Source organism: Bubalus kerabau, chromosome 4 (genome assembly GCF_029407905.1).
Source record: "Bubalus kerabau isolate K-KA32 ecotype Philippines breed swamp buffalo chromosome 4, PCC_UOA_SB_1v2, whole genome shotgun sequence".
Classification (NCBI taxonomy): Eukaryota; Metazoa; Chordata; class Mammalia; order Artiodactyla; family Bovidae; genus Bubalus; species Bubalus kerabau.
Window position 1 is genome coordinate 153041151 of NC_073627.1, and position 21150 is coordinate 153062300.

The following is a 21150-nucleotide window of genomic DNA, read 5'->3' on the forward strand; positions in this document are numbered from 1 at the left end:
ATGCCAAAGCCTTTGACTGTGTGGATCACAATAAACTGTGGAAAGTTCTGAAAGAGATGCGAATACCAGACCACCTGATCTGCCTCTTGAGAAACCTGTATGCAGGTCAGGAAGCCACAGTTAGAACTGGATATGGAATAACAGGCTGGTTCCAAATAGGAAAAGGAGTACGTCAAGGCTGAATATTGTCACCCTGCTTATTTAACTTATATGCAGAGTACATCATGAGAAACGCTGGGTTGGAGGAAGCACAAGCTGGAATCAAGATTGCCGGGAGAAATATCAATAACCTCAGATATGCAGATGACACCACCCTTATGGCAGAAAGTGAAGAGGAACTAAAGAGCCTCTTGATAAAAGTGAAAGAGGAGAGTGAAAAAGTTGGCTTAAAGCTCAACATTTCAGAAAACTAAGATCATGGCATCCAGTCCCATCACTTCATGGCAAATAGATGGGGAAACAGTGGAAACAGTGTCAGACTTTATTTTTCTGGGCTCCAAAATCACTGCAGATGGTGACTGCAGCCATGAAATTAAAAGATGCTTACTCCTTGGAAGGAAAGTTATGACCAACCTAGACAGCATATTAAAAAGCAGAGACATTACTTTGCCAACAAAGGTCCATCTAGTCAAGGCTATGGTTTTTCCAGCAGTCATGTATGGATGTGAGAGTTGGACTATAAAGAAAGCTGAGAACTGAAGAATTGATGCTTTTGAACTGTGGTGTTTGAGAAGATTCTTGAGAGTCCCTGGGACTGCAAGGAGATCCAATCAGTCCATCCTAAAGGAGATTAGTCCTGGGTGTTCATTGGAAAGACTGATGTTGAAGCTGAAACTCCAATACTTGGGCCACATGATACGAAGAGCTGACTCATTTGAAAAGACCCTGATGCTGGGAGCGATTGAGGGTAGGAGGAGAAAGGGACGACAGAGGATGAGATGGTTGGATGGCATCATCACCAACTCAATGGACATGAATTTGGGTAGACTCAGGGAGTTGGTGATGGACAAGGAGACCTGGTGTGGTGAGGTTCATGGGGTCACAAAGAGTTGGACACGACTGAGTGAGTGAACTGAACTGATGTGATATAAAAATTTTCTTTCCTAGGACATAGTATAAAACACATTTTGAAATGGAAAGAATTGGATGCTTACATATGTTCCTGGAGAATAAAATCTGATTGTAAGCAGAGATGCTGCACAGTTAAGCAGAGCTTATAAGTACATAGATTTGCAAAATGGTAAATAACCATGGATAAAAAAATACTCTAAGAAATTGATAGTAAATGCAGGAAATTCAGGACACTTGCAAAATTTTCAAAGACAGTAAGAAAAAATTGCCTCTTTACTATGCATCCCAATAAATAGACTTTTATATGGATTTATTAAATAAATACAATAAAGATTCCTTCTTATAAGGCAATTTATTAATGACTTAGCTCCAATTTAGTTTTATTTTGTTTAAAGAGAGACTACCACATCATCCCGCTTCATGGATCACAGCCTTGTCATGGTGAAGGATCATAGAGAAACCAAGGGAGTTCCAACAAAACATCTACTTCTGTTTCATTGACTGTGCTAAAGACTTTGACTGTGTTGATCACAACAAACTATGGACAATTCTTAAAGAGATGGGAGTAACAGGCCACCTTTACCTGTCTCCTAAAAATCCTGTATGTGGTCAAGAAGCAACAATTAGAATTGCACATGGAATAACAGATTGGTTCAAAATTGAGAAAGAGGTATGATAAGGCTGTATATTATCACCCTTTTATTTAAATTATATGTAGAGTACATCATGTGAAATTCCAGGATGTATGAATCACAAACTGGAATCAAACTTGTGGGGAGAAATATCAACAACCTTAGATATGCAGATGATACCACTCTAATGGCAGAAAGTACAGAGGAACTAAAGAGCCTCTTGATGAGGGCAAAAAAAAAAAAGAAAAAAAAGGAGTGAAAATGCTGGCTTGAAACTCAATGTTCAAAAAACTATGACCATAGCATCTGATCCCATCACGTCAAGGCAAATAGAAGGGGGAAAAGTGGAAGCAGTGACAGATTTTATTTTCTTGGGCCCTAAAATCACTGCAGGTGGTGACTGCAGCCATGAAATTAAAAGATGCTTGCTCCTTGAAAGGAAAGTGATGACAAACCTAGACAGCATATTAAAAAGCAGAAACATAACTTTGCTGACAAAAGGCCGTCTAATCAAAGCTATGCTTTTTCTAGTAGTCATGTACGGATGTAAGAGCTGGACCATAAAGAATGCTGAGTGCACAAGAATTCATGGTTTCAAATTGTGGTGCTGGAAAAGACTCTTGAAAGTCCCTTTTATAGCAAGGAGATCAAACCAGTCAATCCTAAAGGAAATCATCCCTGAATATTCAATGGAAGAACTGATGCAGAAGCTGAAGTTCCAATAGTTTGGCCACCTGATGCAAAGAGCCAACTCAATGGAAAATACTGATGTTGGGAAAGATTTAAGGTGAAAAAGAAGAGGGTGGCAGAAGGTGAGATGGTTAGATAGCATCACTGACTCCATAGTACATACCTGAGCAAACTCTGGGAGACAGTGAAGGACAGGGAAGCCTGGTGTGATGCAATCCACGGGGTTGCAAAGAGTCAGACATGACTTAGCGACTGAACAACAAAAATCATATCATTATATCAGTTGATGCAGAAAAGCTTTTGACAAAATTCAACATCCATTCATAATAAAACTCTCACCACACTAGGAATGAAAGGAAGCTCTTAACCTGATGAAGGGCATTTATAAGAAAACAAAGGCAAGCACTACTACTACTAATGAAAAACCAAATACTTTCTCCTAAGAAAGGAAACAAGGCAAGGATCTCCATTACTACTTCTTTGATTCAACTCAACCTGAAAGTTCTAGCCAGGACAACAGGCAGAATGAAAAATAATAGGCATACAGACCAGAATAGAAGCAATCAAACTATCTTATTTGCAGATGACATGATAATCTGTGTAGAAAATGCCTAGGAACGTCAAATAAAAATAAAATCCTGAACTATTAAATGAATTTGACAAAGACACATGGCACAAGATTAACACAAAAATTAATCATATTTATACATAATAGCTGCTAAAGCTGAAACTCCAGTACTTTGGCCACCTCATGCGAAGAGTTGACTCATTGGAAAAGACTCTGATGCTGGGAGAGATTGGGGGCAGGAGGAGAAGGGGAAGAAAGAGGATGAGATGGCTGGATGGCATCACTGACTCGATGGACGTGAGTCTGAGTGAACTCCGGGAGTTGGTGATGGACAGGGAGGCCTGGCGTGCTGCGATTCATGGGGTTGCAAAGAGTCGGACACGACTGAGCGACTGATCTGATCTGATCTGATACATAATAGCAAAACGTAATTGGGAATTGACTTTTTCTACTGACACTTAACCCTGCTTATTTAACTTATATACAGAGTACATTATGAAAAACACTGGGCTGGATGAAGCACAAGCTGGAATGAAGATTGCCAGGAGAAATATCAATAACCTCAGATATGCAGATGACACCACCCTTATGGCAGAAAGCAAAGAAGAACTAAAGAGCCTTTTGATGAAAGTGAAAGAGGAGAGTGAAAAAGTTGGCTTAAAGCTCAGCATTCAGAAAACTAAGATCATGGCATCTGGTCCCATCACTTCACGACAAGTAGATGGGGAAACAGTGGAAAAAGTGAGAGACTTTTTTGGCCTCCAAAATCACTGCAGATGGTGACTGCAGCAATGAACTAAAAAGACTCTTACTCCTCGGAAGGAAAGTTATGACCAACCTTGACACCATATTAAAAAGCAGAAACATTACTTTGCCAACAAAAATCCATCTAGTCAAGGCTATTGTTTTTCCAGTAGTCATGTATGGATGTGAGAGTTGGACTGTGAAAAAAGCTGAGCACCGAAGAACTGATGCTTTTGAACTGTGGTGTTGGAGAAGACTCTTGAGAGTCTCTTGGACAGCAAGGATATCCAACCAGTCCATCCTAAAGGAAATCAGTCCTGAATATTCATTGGAAGGACTGATGCTGAAGCTGAAACTTCAATACTTTGGCCACCTGATATGAAGAGCTGACTCATTGGAAAAGACTCTGATGCTGGGAGGGATTGGGGGCAGGAGGAAAAGGGGACGACAGAGGATGAGATGCCTGGATGGCATCACCGGCTCGACAGACGTGAGTTAGAGTGAACTCCGAGAGTTGGTGATGGACAGGGAGGCCTGGCGTGCTGTAATTCATGAGGTCGCAAAGAGTCGGACACAACTGAGCGACTGAACTGAACTGAACTGAATGTTCCATTGTCTTCATGTACCACAGTTTATTTATCCAGACACCTACATGAATCAGATAATCATGATGGTGTGATCACCAACCTAGAGCCAGACATCCTGGAATGCAAAGTCAAGTGGGCCTTAGGAAGCATGACTATGAACAAAGCTAATGGAGGTGATGGAATTCTAGTTGAGCTATTTCAAATCCTAAAAGATGATGCTGTGAAAGTGCTACACTCAATACACCAGCAAATTTGGAAAACTCAGCAGGGGTCACAGGACTGGAAAAGGTCAGTTTTCATTCCAATCCCAAAGAAAAGTAATGCCAAAGAATGCACAACTACCGCACAATTGCAATCATCTCACACGCTAGCACAGAGAAGGCAATGGCACCCACACCAGTACTCTTGCCTGGAAAATCCCCTGGATGGAAGAGCCTGGTGGGCTGCAGTCAATGGGGTCGCTAAGAGTCAGACACGACTGACTGACTTCACTTTCACTTTTCACTTTCATGCATTGGAGGAGGAAATGGCAGCCACTCCAGTGTTCTTGCCTGGTGAATCCCAGGGACGGGGGAGCCTGGTGTGCTGCCGTCTACAGGGTCGCACAGAGTCAGACACGACTGAAGAGACTTAGCAGCTGCGGTAGCAGCACACACTAGCAAAGTAATGCTCAAAATTCTCCAAGCCAGGCTTCAACAGTACGTGAACCATGAACTTCCAGATGTTCGAGCTGGTTTTAGAAAAGGCAGAGGAACCAGAGATGAAATTGCCAACATCCGTTGTATTATTAAAAAAAAAAAAAAAACAAGAGAGTTCTAGAAAAATATCTACTTCTGCATTATTGACTATGCCACAGCCTTTGACTGTGTGGGTCACAAAAAACTGTGGAAAATTCTTAAAGAGATGAGAAAACCAGACCACCTGATCTGCCTCTTGAGAAATCTATATGCTGGTCAGGAAGCAACAGTTTGAACTGGACATGGACAGCGATTAGTTCCAAATAGGGAAAGGAGTATATCAAGGCTGTATATTGTCACCCTGCTTATTTAACTTATATGCAGAGTACATTATGAAAAACGCTGGGCTGGATGAAGCACAAGCTGGAATCAAGATTGCCGGGAAAAATATCAATAACCTCAGATATGCAGAAGACACCACCCTTATGGCAGAAAGTGAAGTGGAACTAAAGAACTTCTTGATGAAGGTGAAAGAGGAGAATGAAAAAGTTGGCTTAAAACTCAACATCCAGCAAACTAAGATCATGCCATCTGGTGCTGTCAGTTCAGTTCAGTCGCTCAGTCATGTCTGACTCTTTGTGACCCCATGAATTGCAGCACGCCAGACCTCCCTGTTCATCACCAACTCCTGGAGCTTACCCAAACTCATGTTCATTGAGTCGGTGATGCCATCCAGCCATCTCATCCTCTGTTGTCTGCTTCTCCTCCTGCCCCCAATCCCTCCCAGCATCAGGGTCTTTTCCATTGAGTCAACTCTTTGCATGAGGTGGCCAAAGTACTGGAGTTTCAGCTTCAGCATCAGTCCTTCCAATGAACACCCAGGACTGATCTCCTTTAGGATGAACTGGTTGCATCTCCTTGCAGTCCAAGGGACTCTCAGGAGTCTTCTCCAGCACCAGAGTTCAAAAGCATCAATTCTTCAGTTCTCAGCTTTCTTCACAGTCCAACTCTCACATCCATACATGACTACTGGAAAAACCATAGCCTTGACTAGATGGACCTTTTGTTGGCAAATTAATGTCTCTGCTTTTGAAGATGCTATCTAGGTTGGTCATAACTTTCCTTCCAAGGAGTGAGCGTCTTTTAATTTCATGGCTGCAATCACCATCTGCAGTGATTTTGGAGCCCAAAAAAATAAAGTCTGACAGTGTTTCCACTGTTTCCCCATCTATTTCCCATGAAGTGATGGGACTAGAGCCATGATCTTCGTTTTCTGAATGTTGAGCTTTAAGCCAATTTTTTCACTCTCCTCTTTCACTTTCATCAAGAGGCTTTTGAGTTCCTCTTCACTTTCTGCCATAAGGGTGGTGTCATCTGCATATCTGAGGTTATTGATATTTCTACCGGCAATCTTGATTCCAGCTTGTGTTTCTTCCAGTCCAGCATTTCTCATGATGTACTCTGCATATAAGTTAAATAAGCAGGATGACAATATACAGCCTTGATATACTCCTTTTCTTATTTGGAACCAACCTGTTGTTCCATGTCCAGTTCTAACTGTTGCTTCCTAACCTGCATATAGGTTTCTCAAGAGGCAGGTCAGGTTGTCTGGTATTCACATCTCTTTGAGAATTTTCCACAGTTTATTGTGATCCACACAATCAAAGGCTTTGGCATAGTCAATAAAGCAGAAATAGATGTTTTTTCTGGAATTCTCTTGCTTTTTAGATGATCCAGAGGATGTTGGCAATTTGATCCCTGGTTCCTCTTCCTTTTCTAAAACCAGCTTGAACATCTGGAAGTTCATGGTTCACGTTTTGCTGAGGCCTGGCTTGGAGAATTTTGAGCATTACTTTAGTAGCGTGTGAGATGAGTGCAATTGTGCGGTAGTTTGAGCATTCTCTGGCATTGCCTTTCTTTGGGATTGGAATTAAAACTGATCTTTTCCAGTCCTGTGGCTACTGCTGAGTTTTCCAAATTTGCTGGCATATTGAGTGCAGCACTTTGAGAGCATCATCTTTTAGGATTTGAAATAGCTCAACTGGAATTCCACCCCCTCCACTAGATTTGTTCATAGTGATGCTTTCTAAGGCTCACTTGACTTCACATTCCAGGATGTCTGGCTCTAGATCAGTGATCACACCATTGTGATTATCTGGCTTGTGAAGATCTTTTTTGTACAGTTCTTCTGTGTATTCTTGCCACTTTTTCTTAATATCTTCTGCTTCTGTTAGGCCCATACCATTTCTGTCCTTTATTGAGTCCATCTTTGCATGAAATGTTCCCTTGGTATCTCTAATTTTCTTGAAGAGATCTCTTGTCTTTCCCATTCTGTCATTTTCCTCTATTTCTTTGCATTGATCGCTGAGGAAGGCTTTATTATCTCTCCTTGCTATTCTTTGGAACTCTGTATTCAGATGCTTATATCTTCTTTTTTCTTCTTTGCTTTTTGCTTCTCTTTTATTCACAGCTATTTGTAAGGCCTCACCAGACAGCCATTTTGCTTTTTTCATTTCTTTTCCATGGAGATGGTCTTGATCCCTGTCTCCTGTACAATGTCACGAACCTCCATCCATAGTTCATCAAGCACTCTGTCTATCAGATATAGTCCCTTAAATCTATTTCTCATTTCCACTGTATAATCATAAGGGCCATCATGGTCAACAAAAGAGTCCAAAATGCAGTACTTGGATACAATCTCCAAAATGACAGAATGTTATCTGTTTGTTTCCAAGGCAAACCATTCAATATCACAGTAATCCAAGCCTATGCCTCAACCAGTAATGCTGAAGAAGCTGAAGTTGAACGTTTCTATGAAGACCTACAAGACCTTTCAGAACTAACACCCCAAAAAGATGTCCTTTTCATTATAGGGGACTGGAATGCAAAAGTAGAAAGTCAAGAAACACCTGGAGTAACAGGCAAAATTGGCCGTGAAGTACAGAATGAAGAAGGGCAAAGGCTAATAGAATTTTGCTAAGAGAACACACTGGTCATAGCAAACACCCTCTTCCAACAACACAAGAGAAGACTCTACACATGGACATCACCAGATGGTCTACACTGAAATCAGATTGATTATATTCTTTGCAGCCAAAGATGGAGAAGCTCTATACAGTCAGCAAAAACAAGACCGGGAGCTGACTGTGGCTCAGACCATGAACTCCTTATTGCCAAATTCAGACTTAAATTGAAGAAAGTAGGGAAAACCACTAGACCATTCAGGTATGACCTAAATCAAATCCCTTATGATTATACAGAGGAAGTGAGAAATAGATTTAAGGGACTAGATCTGATAGACAGAGTGCCTGATGAACTGGTCCTGTCACTTCATAGCAAATAGATGGGGAAACAGTGGAAACAGTGGCTGACTTTATTTTTCTGGGCTCCAAAATCACTGCAGATGGTGACTGCAGCAATGAAATAAAAGACGCTTGCTCCTTGGAAGAAAAGTTATGACCAACCTTGACACCATATTAAAAAGCAGAGACATTACTTTGCCAACAGAGGTCCCTCTAGTCAAGGTATGATTTTCCAGTAGTCATGTATGGATGTGAGAGTTGGACTATAAAGAAAGCTGAGCGCAGAAGAATTGTTGCTTTTGAACTGTGGTGTTGGAGAAGACTCTTGAGAGTCTCTTTACTGCAAAGAAATCCAACCAGTCCATCCTAAAAGAAATCAGTCCTGAATATTCACTGGAAGGACTGATGCTGAAGCTGAAACTCCAATACTTTGGCCACCTAAATATGAAGAGCTGACTCAAAACTAATACAATTATGTAAAATTTAAAACAAAATAAAGAAACCTTAAAAAAAAAAAAAAGAAAGGACCCTGATGCTAGGGAAAGACTGAAGGCAGGAGGAGAAGCAGACAACAGAGGATGAGATGGTTGGATGGCATCACCAACTCAATGGACATGAGTTTGAGTAAACTCCAGGAGTTGGCGATGGACCGGGAGGCCTGGCGTGCTGCAAGTCCATGGGGTTGCAAAGAGTCGGACATGACTGAGTGACTGATCTGAACTGAACTGAAGAAAGTTGCTTCCAAGCTCGGGCAGTTATAAATAAAGTTTCCAAATATATCCATGTACAGCATTTTGTGTGGAGATGAGTTTTCATTTCATTTGAATAATATCAAGGTACATGATTCCAGGACTGTATTGAAAGTGTTTAATTTTGTAAGAAATGGCTAAACTGTCTTCCAAAGTAGCTGAACCATTTTGCATTTGCACCAGCAATGAGTGAGAGTTCCTATTGCTCTACATTTTGCCAGTACTGATGTTGTCCGTGTCCCAGATTTTGATGTGTAGAGGTATCACATCGTTTTAACTTGCATTTTCTGATGACATATATACGGACATCTTTTCCTGTACTTATTTGCAATCTATGTATCTTCTTTTTATTGAGGTCTCTGTTTAGTCTTTGACCCATTTTTAATCAAGTTTTTTGTTTTCTTATGAGTTTTTTCTTGAGTTTTAACAGTTTTTGTATATTTTGGATGACAGGTTTTTTTTTTTTATCATATTTATCTTTTGCAAATATTTTCTCCCTGTCTGTGGCTAGTCTTCTTAGTCTCTTTTGCAGAGCAAAAGTTTTTAATTTTAATGAAGTGCAACTTATCAAAAATTTATTTTGTGGCTCTTGCTTTTGATTTTATATTTAAGAAGTCATTATCTAATGCAAGGTTGCTGAGACTTTCACCTATGATGTAGTTTTGCATTTTAAATGTAGGCTTATGATCCATTTTGAATGAATTTTTTGAAGAGTGTAAGGTCTGTGTCTAAGGTTTATATTTTTTGCATGTGATAGTCCAGTTCTTCAAGCACCATTTGTTGAAGAGACTATCTTTGTTCCTCTGTATGGTTCTGGGGATTTTATTATATTTCATCGGTCTATTTGTCCATTCTTTTGCCTTAAAAACAATTGAAATTTTGACACACATGATAACAGAGATGAAATATGAAGATACTATGCCAAGTGAAATTAGCCAGACAAAAAGGGGCAAATATTATATGACTCTTCTTCTTCTAAGTCGCTTCAGTCATGTCCAACTCTGTGCGACCCCATAGACTGCAGCCCACCAGGCCCCACTGTCCCTGGGATTCTGCAGGCAAGAACACTGGAGTGGGTTGCCATTTCCTCCTCCAATGCATGAAAGTGAAAAGTGAAAGTGAAGTCACCCAGTCGTGTCCGACTCTTAGCGACCCCATGGACTGCAGCCTACCAGGCTCCTTCATCCATGGGATTTTCCAGGCAAGAGTACTGGAGTGGGTTGCCATTGCCTTCTCTGATTATATGACTCTACTTATATAAAATATATAGAATAGGCAAATTCATAGAGATGCGAAGTAGATGAGAGTTTACCATGGACCAAGGGGAAAGGAAATGTCAAGTTATGGTTTAATGAAGATAAAACTTCTGTTTGTGGAGATGGAAAATTTTGAGAAATAAATACTGTAATAGTTACATTTGCAGAACACTGTGAAAGTAATTTATTCCACTGAACTCTACACTTAAACATGAATAAATGGAATATTTTATGTTATGCCAATTTTGTTGTTGTTGTTCACTAAGTTGTGTCCAACTCATTTGTGACCGCATGGACTGTAGCCTGCCAAGCTAGTCTATCCATGGGACTTCCCAGGCAAAAATACCAGAGCAGGTTGCCATTTTCTTCTCCAGGAGATCTTTTAGACCCAGGGATTGAACTCATGTCTCCTGAATTGGCAGGCAAATTCTTTACCACTGGGCCACCTGGGAAGCCCTTATGTATATTTTCAGTTCAGTTGCTCAGTCGTGTCCAACTCTGCAACCCCATGGACTGCAGCCCGCCAGGCTTCCCTGTCCATCACCAACTCCCAGAGCTTGCTCAAGGTGATGTCCATTGAGTCAGTGATGTCATCCAACCATCTCATCATCTGTAGCCCCTTTCTCTTCCTGCCTTCAATCTTTCCCAGCATCAGGTTCTTTTCCAATGAGTCAGGTCTTTGCATCAGGTGGCCCAAGTATTGGAGCTTCAGCTTCAGCATCAGTCCTTCCAATGAATATTCAGGACTGATTTACTTTAAGATTGACTGGTTTGATCTCCTTGCAGTCCAAGGGACTTGCAAGAGTCTTCTTGAACACCACATTTCAAAAGCATGTTTATTTTACAACCAAATAAGTAAGTAAATAACTAAATAAAGCTGATATGTGATAGAAGTGACATTACAAATTATTAGGAGTTGATAGACTAGTCAATGAATTGGGCCTGGGACAACTAACTATCATGGTATCATGGTGGCAAAAGTCAAATTCCTACTTCAGAGCAAACAAAGATATAATTTCCTGTTGGTTTAAGGACCTAAATGCAAAAAGCAAAACTTTAAATCTTTTTGGCACTTCGAGGGCAGAAGAATAGGATAGAAATGGAATTCTTATAAAACAATTAACAACCTCAAGCAGTAGAAGGAGATATATTTTACTAATAGAATGAAAAACCTCTAAATGACAAAATGAGAGCAATAATTAGATACCTCTTCATATCCATCAGAATTACAAAATTTCAATGGTCTAGTAGTGGCAAGTGTCAACATAGGTATAAGGAAATGAGAACTCTTATGTGCTGCTAAGTGAGAGTAGAAATTGGTTTTTAAAAACTCTATTCCCAGCAAGGTGAGATGAGTGTGCACAAGGAGGGTAATCTAAGATAGCGACACAGAGTCCATGCAGTGTGAGAAGTGATGAGGTAGCTGCGGAGATGGCAGACTGCTCACAGAGAACAGAGGTGACAGAATAGCTTCCCTGGTGGCTCAGACGGTAAAGCGTCTGCCTGCAATGTGGGAGACCCGGGTTCGATGCCTGGGTCGGGAAGATCCCCTGGAGAAGGAAATGGCAATCCACTCCAGCACTCTTGCCTGGAAAATCCCATGGATGGAGGAGCTTGATAGGCTACAGTCCATGGGGTCACAAAGAGTCAGACACGACTGAGCGACTTCACTTCACTGAGAGTATAAAGAGGCAAGTTTCTCACTGTCACAGAAAGAAGTTAACAATATAGAAAAGGAGAAAACTAGACTGAAACCTATAATGTTGGTTTGGAATTAGTGGTATAAATGTGTGTATGAACTCACAGTTTTTATAGGTAAGTAGTTAGATAAGTAAGTAGCTGAGTAGGAGAGTAGAGATGATGAACAGATAGATGACAGACAGATACACAGATACATAGATTTCTGCATAGAGACTGATATATAAATATATTTTTCTCTATCTCTATCCAACAAGCATTCTGGGATAGTGGCATCCCATAGCAATGAGCATACCTAACACCCAGATCTTATCTTCTAAACACCATCTTCCACTGAAAGCAATCAGTGCTGCTTGGAGAGATGGCTAAATCCATGGCCGGCAAAATACAAGATGAGCTATACAACCATTTGAATACTAGAATAAATTATGACTATAATGGATTGTAAACAATGAAGTAAAATGAAAAACTATGTGTCCATATAGGTACAAGTAAATTGCAAATTGTTAAGAAATGTGGTACTTACTGCTTCAAAGTACCTCTATACAAAATACTTATTAATTACAAAGGGAAAAAAGTAATTTCTCAGTGGACAGGCCTGGAAATTCCCACCTTAGTGCAGAGGTCAAGTAAGCATGATCAGCAATGGAAAACATTAAAATCATGAACCACCTGATAGCATGTAAGGAGAATACCACAGCATCACTTCTGTGATATTTTTGACAAACATGCATAACTTGAATCAAGTCACAAGAAAGCATTTGTAAAATGAGGGATATTCTATTCTAAACCAGCATGATTTTTGAGAGTATCAAGGCAATGAAGTCAAAGAAAGACTTTAGCAAGAGACTAATGACTTCCATATGGCAAGAAACTATTGAGAGACGACAACCAAGAGCAAAGTACAATTTTGAACTGCTTTTTTTTTTTTTTTTTTTTGCAATAATGGACACGAGGGGGCAGTTGGTGACACCTGAAGGGGTCTGACGATTAGATAGCTGGTAGTGATGCATCAATGTTAGTGATGATGGTTGTACTGTATATGTATAAGATGTAGGAGAACATTCTTATTTGTAAGAAGTACAAGATTAAGTATTCAAGGTGATGGAAAATCAAATGACAACTTTCAAATAGTCTAGGAAAAATAAATATATACTGCATTTCTGTAAAATGTGTGACTGTTTCAAAAAATTAAAACAGTTGGCAAAATTATGCATTGGAAATATGCATTTCTACTAGCTAGTAACTAACAAATTCTCCCATATGTATATAGTCAAACAGGTCCCAACAGTCTCTTTGTAATAGAGAAATTGTAATAAGGAAAAAAGACATCAATACATAAAAAGGAACATAATTATATAAATCATGGTTATGTATAAATAAGTATATTTATAATCTGGAATACTACACAGCAGTTAAAGATGAACTGTCTTGACATGGATAAATACTGTGAAAATAGTAGATTATTTTCACAATAGGGATATTATTTGTGTATTTTGAGCAGACCAAGCAATCCTTTGAAATTGAAGAACTCATGCCTAGGATATAAAATATAAGAGGGTGAACAGAAGAATGCACACCATTTCAAAATATCTGATCACCTCCCAGGACAAAAGAATGCAGTTAGATGGGCTCAACTGTTCAGTATCATTCCAATTTTTCTTTTTATCTGAACAAAAATGTCAAACTGTTTTCTTAATTTGTGGGTAATAGGTATATGGGCTTGTGATAGATTATTCCTTGTACCTTCTTCCTTCATGAGAGAGATATTATTAAAATTTTAAAACAATAAAATAAAATTGTTATCAAAATTTTAAATGCTCTGAGCAGAATTTGAAAACAATGTCTGACCTGGCTATAAACCACCCTGAAAATTTTCCAAACTAAACCACGTATCTCTGGGAGAACTCGCCACCTAGTCCCCAGGATTCCAAAGTGGGTAGCAAGAAACCCTACCCAGATTAACCAGGGTGAGTGAAATGCAGAGGAGGGAAATAGCATTTCTGAAGATGGAAAATATGAGCTGGGAGACACCAAACCCTTTGATTTCGGGAGGAAACATTTGCAGAGAGTCATGTTCTCTAATTATCATAAAGGGCCACAAAGAGCTATTTTGTGTACCATTAAAGTTATGACCAACCTAGATAGCATGTTCAAAAGCAGAGACATTACTTTGCCAACAAAGGTTCGTCTAGTCAAGGCTATGGTTTTTCCTGTGGTCATGTATGGATGTGAGAGTTGGACTGTGAAGAAGGCTGAGTGCTGAAGAATTGATGCTTTTGAACTGTGGTGTTGGAGAAGACTCTTGAGAGTCCCTTGGACTGCAAGGAGATCCAACCAGTCCATTCTGAAGGAGATGAGCCCTGGGTGTTCTTTGGAAGGAATGATGCTAAAGCTGAAACTCCAGTACTTTGGCCACCTCATGTGAAGAGTTGACTCATTGGAAAAGACTCTGATGCTGGGAGGGATTGAGGGCAGGAGGATAAGGGGACGACAGAGGATGAGATGGCTGGATGGCATCACTGACTCGATGGACGTGAGTTTGAGTGAACTCCGGGAGTTGGTGATGGACAGGGAGGCCTGGCGTGCTGCGATTCATGGGGTGGCAAAGAGTCGGACATGACTGAGCGACTGATCTGATCTGTTGTGAGACATAAAATTATCTTACATTTTAGTAAGAACAGTAGCAAAGTATTTTTTGTCTTGTTTTGTTTGTGGGGTTTTTTTGTTGTTGTTGCATGATGGATGGCCTCAGGAGGACTATTTGCAGTTTTGTTTTAATTTAATGTTAGAATATAGTGATTTATGGGCTTCCCTGGTAACTCAGCTGATATAGAATCTGCCTGCAGTGCAGGAGACCCCAGCTTGACTCCCGGGTTGGGAAGATCCCCTGGAGAAGGGATAGGCTACCCACTCCAGTATTTTGGGGCTTCCATGGTGCCTCAGATGGTAAAGAATCTGCCTGAAATGCAGGAGACCTGGGTTGGATCCCCGGGCTGGGAAGATCCCCTAGAGGAGGGCATGGCAACCCACTCCAGTATTCCTGCCTGGAGAATCCCCATGGACAGAGGAGCCTCATGGGCTACAGTTCATGTCGTTGCAAAGGGTTGGACTTAACTGAGCAACTTAGCACAGAACAGCACATGTATTGTTAATCCCAAACTCCTAGTTTATCCTTCTCTGCCCTGCCCAAGTTTCCCCTTTGGTAACCATAAGTTTGTTTTCAAAGTTTGTGAGTCTGTTTAGCAAATGTATTTTTATGCCTTACCTAATACCAGACTTTATGTTGTGATAAGATTATGTAAAATATTCCTGTTACAGCTTAACTCCTTGATGTTAATTAAAGCAATGAAAATAATGACAGCTCTCTCCCTGCCAGACCATGTCCCCTCATGGACATGATTATCAGTTAAACTTTATATTAACTATCATCTGATAAACTTAATATTCTCTATAGCTGTTCCTATCTAAGCAATGCATCTGATTAGAGAGAAAGGGCACTGTTTCTGAACAGGATTCAATCTCCTTTTGTTTGGTACAAGTGAAAAGTTCTGAAGCAAATCCACCCCAGAGATGTACCTTCACTGTGTCTGCTTCGTCTTCACTATATGAAGATGGAGATGTGGATCTGGAACTGATGTAAAACTTGATCTTTAGATTCTGTTTGAATATATTGTCAACTGGATCACCCTAGAAAAACAAGTTAGGGAAAAAAAAAATTCAAGAGATCACTGTATAGAATTCAGCACTCTTAACATAAATGAACATAACACTACTTTCCAATAATGGGTGATAAAACTGTAACTTTAGTATTTTTCTAAGAATTATGTCAACACACAAAACTGTAGCCATAATCCTTCAATGGTGGACACAGCTGCTCCCACCTGCACCTCTGAGTACTTCTCTTCAGAACGTGCTGTTTCACATCCATCATTCCATTCCATGTGGAAGTACCATGACATAAAAAAAAGAGCAGGTGGATTCCATTCACAGTGGGTTATAGAGAAATGAATCAGAAACTACAGATAAGAACTCTGTCACTGAGGGCACCTAGTGAAGAGGTTCAGAATATGTCACCCCCAAGTATGTCACTTTGGCATATTGATTACTTGAATTAAAGTACTTGAGAAACAGCCATGCAAGGATACTCTGGCCCTCCTTTGTTCTCCTGAAGGAAGAAGGATACAAATATTCCCTGCGAAAATTACCCTCCTTGTGCCAGGAGGAGGGAAAAACTTTATCACCAGAAACATGGAATTCAAGGCTAGGAAGGCTGCATAAACAAAGATATGATTGTTAAACTACCCATATTTTCCTTGTTACTTCACCATTTGTGACTCAACCCAAACCCCTTTGTCTTATCGTTTCTTCACAAATATATTGTACCTTTGCCTAAAAAAGTATAAAATCTTCCTTACTCTGGTCACTTAAGGTCTTCTCTTGGGAAGGCTCCCATGTACATGTAAAAATTTAATAAAATGTGTATGCTTTTCTCCTGTTATTCTGTCTTATGACCAACAGAAGGAAGACAAGAATTTTTCCCACCCACAGTGAATTAAATGAAAGTAAATGAAACTGATGGTGGTTGTATGACTAATGGCACCAATGTAAACCCCTGCTTATTTAATAGCATAGAAATACTGGCACCTAGAGGTCAACATCTATTATCGTCAGAATTTTTGTGACTTTACTTTGGAAGATCATGTAGTGCATAATCTAGTGATTTCCAAAGTTATAAAGTTTCTTAAAATGCAGAGGCAGCTCCAGGATTTTTATATAAGTGAGGCGCAATCAGAAGATGAGGTGAAGCTATAGGTCAGCCTGCTTGGGGTTGCATACACACAGTGAGTGTTTCACATGGTACTAGAGAGCGTTTTGCTGTTTTCTCTACACATGATGTTTAATATGCATGAGATGATGGTGGTGGTGCTCGTGGTGGTGATAGCAGTAGTAACTGGGGTTTAGAGGTAGGGGAGCTGGTAGAGATTATTGAAAGGCCAACCTGCCTGAGCACCCCCCTTAGTGTCAAGAGCCACGATCGTCAAAATGTCCTATGCATTTGTATGAGCACGTTTTGGGGCTAACAGAACAAACTCTCTTCAGAAAATGAAGCCAAATAATAAAGAGCAGAAATAATTGACAATGTGCAAAGCAAAGAGCTTTGCTTAGTAAATTATATCTTAAGCTTGTTTTCAGTTCAAGGCAAATTCAGACACGTGGCTTAAATCCCCAAATGCCCTGTTCATTTTCTCAGGTTGGATACAGTATCTTCCATTGTTAATTCATGTGACCACTGCTGTGAAATATGACATTGTTTGTATATTTTATTGATTTTTTTTTTGGTGTGGAGAATTTAAAAGTCTGTCTTTTGGACTGATTCCAGGTACAATTTTCTATGTGGCACAGTGGTAAAGAATCCACTTGTCAATGCAGAAGACCCAAGAGATGTGAGTTTGATCCCTGGATCAGGAAGATTCCCTGGAGTAGGAAATGGCAACCCACTCCAGTATTCTTGCCTGCAAAATTCCATGTACAGAGGAGCCTGTCAGTTACAGACCATGGGGTCACAAAGAGTTGGCCATGATTGAGCAACAGAGCATGCACACACAGTTTTCTATGTGGTTAATATTTTAGAGATCAACAAGGCTCCCAACAAAATACTTGAGCCTAACACTCTAAGTGTTAGTCGCTCACTCCTGTCCAACTCTTTGCAACCCCATGGACTGTAGCCCACCAGGCAACTCTGTCCATGGGATTCTCCAGGCAAGAATACTGGAGTGGGTAGCCATTCCCGTCTCTAGGGGATCTTCCTGACCTGGGGATCAAACCTCAGGTCTCCTGCACTGCAGGCAGATTCTTTACCATCTGAGGCACCAGGCTGGAAATTTAAAACCGGCAAGATTGGCTGTCACTTATTGCTAATAATATAATCAAGGCTATGGTCTTCCCAGTGGTCACATATGGTTGTGAGAGTTGGACCATAAAGAAGGCAGAGTGCTAGAGAATTGACACCTTCGAACTGCGGTGCTGGAGAAGACTCCTGAGAGTCCTTTGGATAGCAGGGAACTCAAACCAGTCAATCTTAAAGGAAATCAATCCTGAATACTCATTGGAAGGACTTATGCTGAAGCTGAAACTCCAGTATTTTGGTCATCTGATGCAAAGAGTCGACTCATTGGAAGAGTCCCTGATGCTGGGAAAGATTGAAGGCAGAAAGAGAAGAGGGCATCAGAGGATGAGATGGCTGGATGGCATCACTGATGCAATGGGCATGAACTTGGGCAAACTTTGGAAGATGGTGAGGGGCAGGGAAGCCTGGTGTGCTGCAGTCCATGGGGTTGCAAAGAGTTAGATACGACTGTGTGACTGAACAACATTGCTAATAGACTTGTTCCCTGGAGGGCCATGACCATTACGGTGGGCATAAGCAAGCTAGCTATATGACACAGCTATCAGCAAAACAAGTAGATAAGGAGTTAATTTACTCCTACCAATGAAGATTCCCTTCAGGAAGTTCTCAGTAACCTAGGTAACTGACTACTGGAGAGACCCATCTGTCCTCTCCCATCCCCTGAATCTCACTTTTAAGCTTTAAATTAGGCAACATAGAGTGAAACCTTGAAACTCAAGACACCCCACCCTCTATGCCAGTAAAATCAGAGCTCTCAGTCTCCTTTCTCTCCCATTCTATCTGCCACCTCGTTGTGTGGCCCTTGGGTGTGCCATGTACCCTCCAGGGCCTGTGAGTGATCAATCATGTTCCTCAAGTTTCCCTTATAGTTTTTACTTAAGTGCATCCTGTTATCATAATGAGAATCACAAGGCTCGGGCCAGACACACAGTGGTCTCTGTGGTGATGGAGAGGATTGTGTGTGGCACTCATTACCAGCACTATGGCTCAGGTGAATGCCCTGGGCATTCCTAGCCAAGAGCATCACTACCAGCCAGCTGAGACTACAAAACACAGAGTTTAATTTTGCTCATAGTGTGTTGTCTTTTGTGCTTGACTTTTTTCACTCAACATTATGCTAATGAGATTCATTCATGGTGTTGTGTATAGCTGTAATTTATTCATTGTTATTGCTGTAGTGTATTTCATTACATTAATATAGCCTAATTTCTTTATTCATTCATTTTGATGGACATTTGTGTTTTAGCTATTACAGTCATTCTTCTGCATACCTCCTGGCATAAAATATGTAAGCATTCCTACAGGATATATTTCTAGAAATGGAATTACACAATATGCAGATTCATATTTCTTCAAATACTCACCAACACTTGCTTTTGTAATCATTCTGTGTTAGCTATTTATTTTCACTAGTGGCATCTCATGACGTTTAGAACTTTTAATATGTTCATTGTCTATTTGGATTTCCTCTTTTATGAATAGCCTGTTAAATTTCTTGCCACTTTCCCATCAGGTTCACTGTCTTTTTCTTATTGACTTATAAACTCCTTATATATTCTAGATATGAGCTTCTGTTATTTGTAGTGTTGTAAACATCTATTTCTACTCTAAGGCTTGTGTTTGGATGATCATTTTTCACTGTTCTATAGTCCCAGTTCTATAATAAATTAAGTATTTCCAATACAAATTTTTCTGGGCACTGTCATACACTGCTGGTCTGTGTATCTGTTTTTGCAAATACTATACTGTTTTAATTTACAGATTGTAGTTTTATAATAAATCTTGAACTTCTGGGACTTCTCTGGCAGTCCAGTGGTTAAGACTTCACCTTCTAGTGCAAGAGGTGCCTATTCCATCTCTGGCCGAGCAGCTAAGATCCCACAAGGCTTGTGGCCAAAAAACCAAAAACATAAAGTAGAAGCAATATTGTAACAAATTCAATAAAGACTTTAAAAATGGTCCACATCAAAAACATCAGAGAACAATATGGAGATTCCTTAACAAACTAGAAATAAAACTACCATATCACCCAGCAATCCCACTATGGTCATATACCCTGAGAAAACCACAATTCAGAAAGACACATGTACCCCAGTGTTTACTGCAACACTATTTATACTAGCCAGGACATGGAAGCAACCTAGATGTCCATTGACAGATGAATGGATAAAGAACATGTGATACATATATGCATACATATATACATTATATATATAATGGACTATTATTCAGCCATAAAAAGGAACAAATTTGAATCAGTTGTAGTGAGGTGGATGGACCCAGAGCCTGTTATACAGTGTGAAGTAAGTCAGAAAGAGAAAAACAAATATAGTATGTTAATGCATATATATGGAATCTAGAAAAATAGTACTGATGAACCTATTTGCAGGGAAGGAATGGACATGCAGACGTAGAGAAGAGATGTGTGACCACATTGCAAATTTCATGAGGAGAATAGAATTTAATCAGGATTATATTTAATCTTGATATTTTATATTAAATCTTTAATCTTGATGGAATCTTGATTGAATTGATATATTATCAGTAAACTCAAACAGGGGCTCTGTATCAACCTAGATGGGTGGGGTGGGGAGGGAGATGGGAGGGAGGTTCAAAAGGGAGGGGATATATGTATATCTATGGCTGATTCATGTTGAGGCTTGACAGAAAACAACAAAATTCTGTAAAGCAATTATCCTTCAATTAAAAAATAAATTAATTAAAAAATGAAGAATTAATATCTTTATAATATTGAGTCTTTCAATCTAGTGTTATAGACTATTTAACTTAGGCCCTTTCAAATATCTCTCTTTAAATTTTATAATATTTCTTCCTGGAAGCCTTCTAGCTATTGTTAGATTTGCTTCTAAATATTTGATTCCTTATGCTATTATAAATGGTGTATGTTTAAAAAGGTAATTATTTAATATTCTAATATAATTACTTCATATTATTTAATATTCATATAGAGAGATGCATTTGATTTGAGTATATCGATGTGACATATATTTGTTTCTGTATATTGACATTGCAGTCAACATATTCTGTACATATAACATACTCTGTATATTGATTTTTATATACTGATATGGTAGTCAACCACCTTGCTAAACTATTAATAATTCTAATAATTTATTGAAAAGATCCTCAATTTCATAATGAATTTTATGTTCATAAACATAAATTTTTTTATTTTTTCATTTTTATACTTTTTTGCACTTCATACTTTTCATTTTTATACTTTGTTCATAAATATAAAAATAGA

At 39.5% G+C, this 21150-nt stretch overlaps 1 protein-coding gene across 1 annotated transcript in view; it reads right to left on the reverse strand.

The window, feature by feature from the left end:
- Positions 1-21150, reverse strand: part of LOC129651694 (serine/threonine-protein kinase MRCK alpha-like) — a 48790-nt gene that overhangs the window by 11494 nt on the left and 16146 nt on the right. The window contains exon 6 of the mRNA XM_055580309.1: positions 15554-15664. Coding sequence (XP_055436284.1) covers positions 15554-15664 — 111 coding nt within the window. The remainder of the gene's footprint in view (positions 1-15553; positions 15665-21150) is intronic.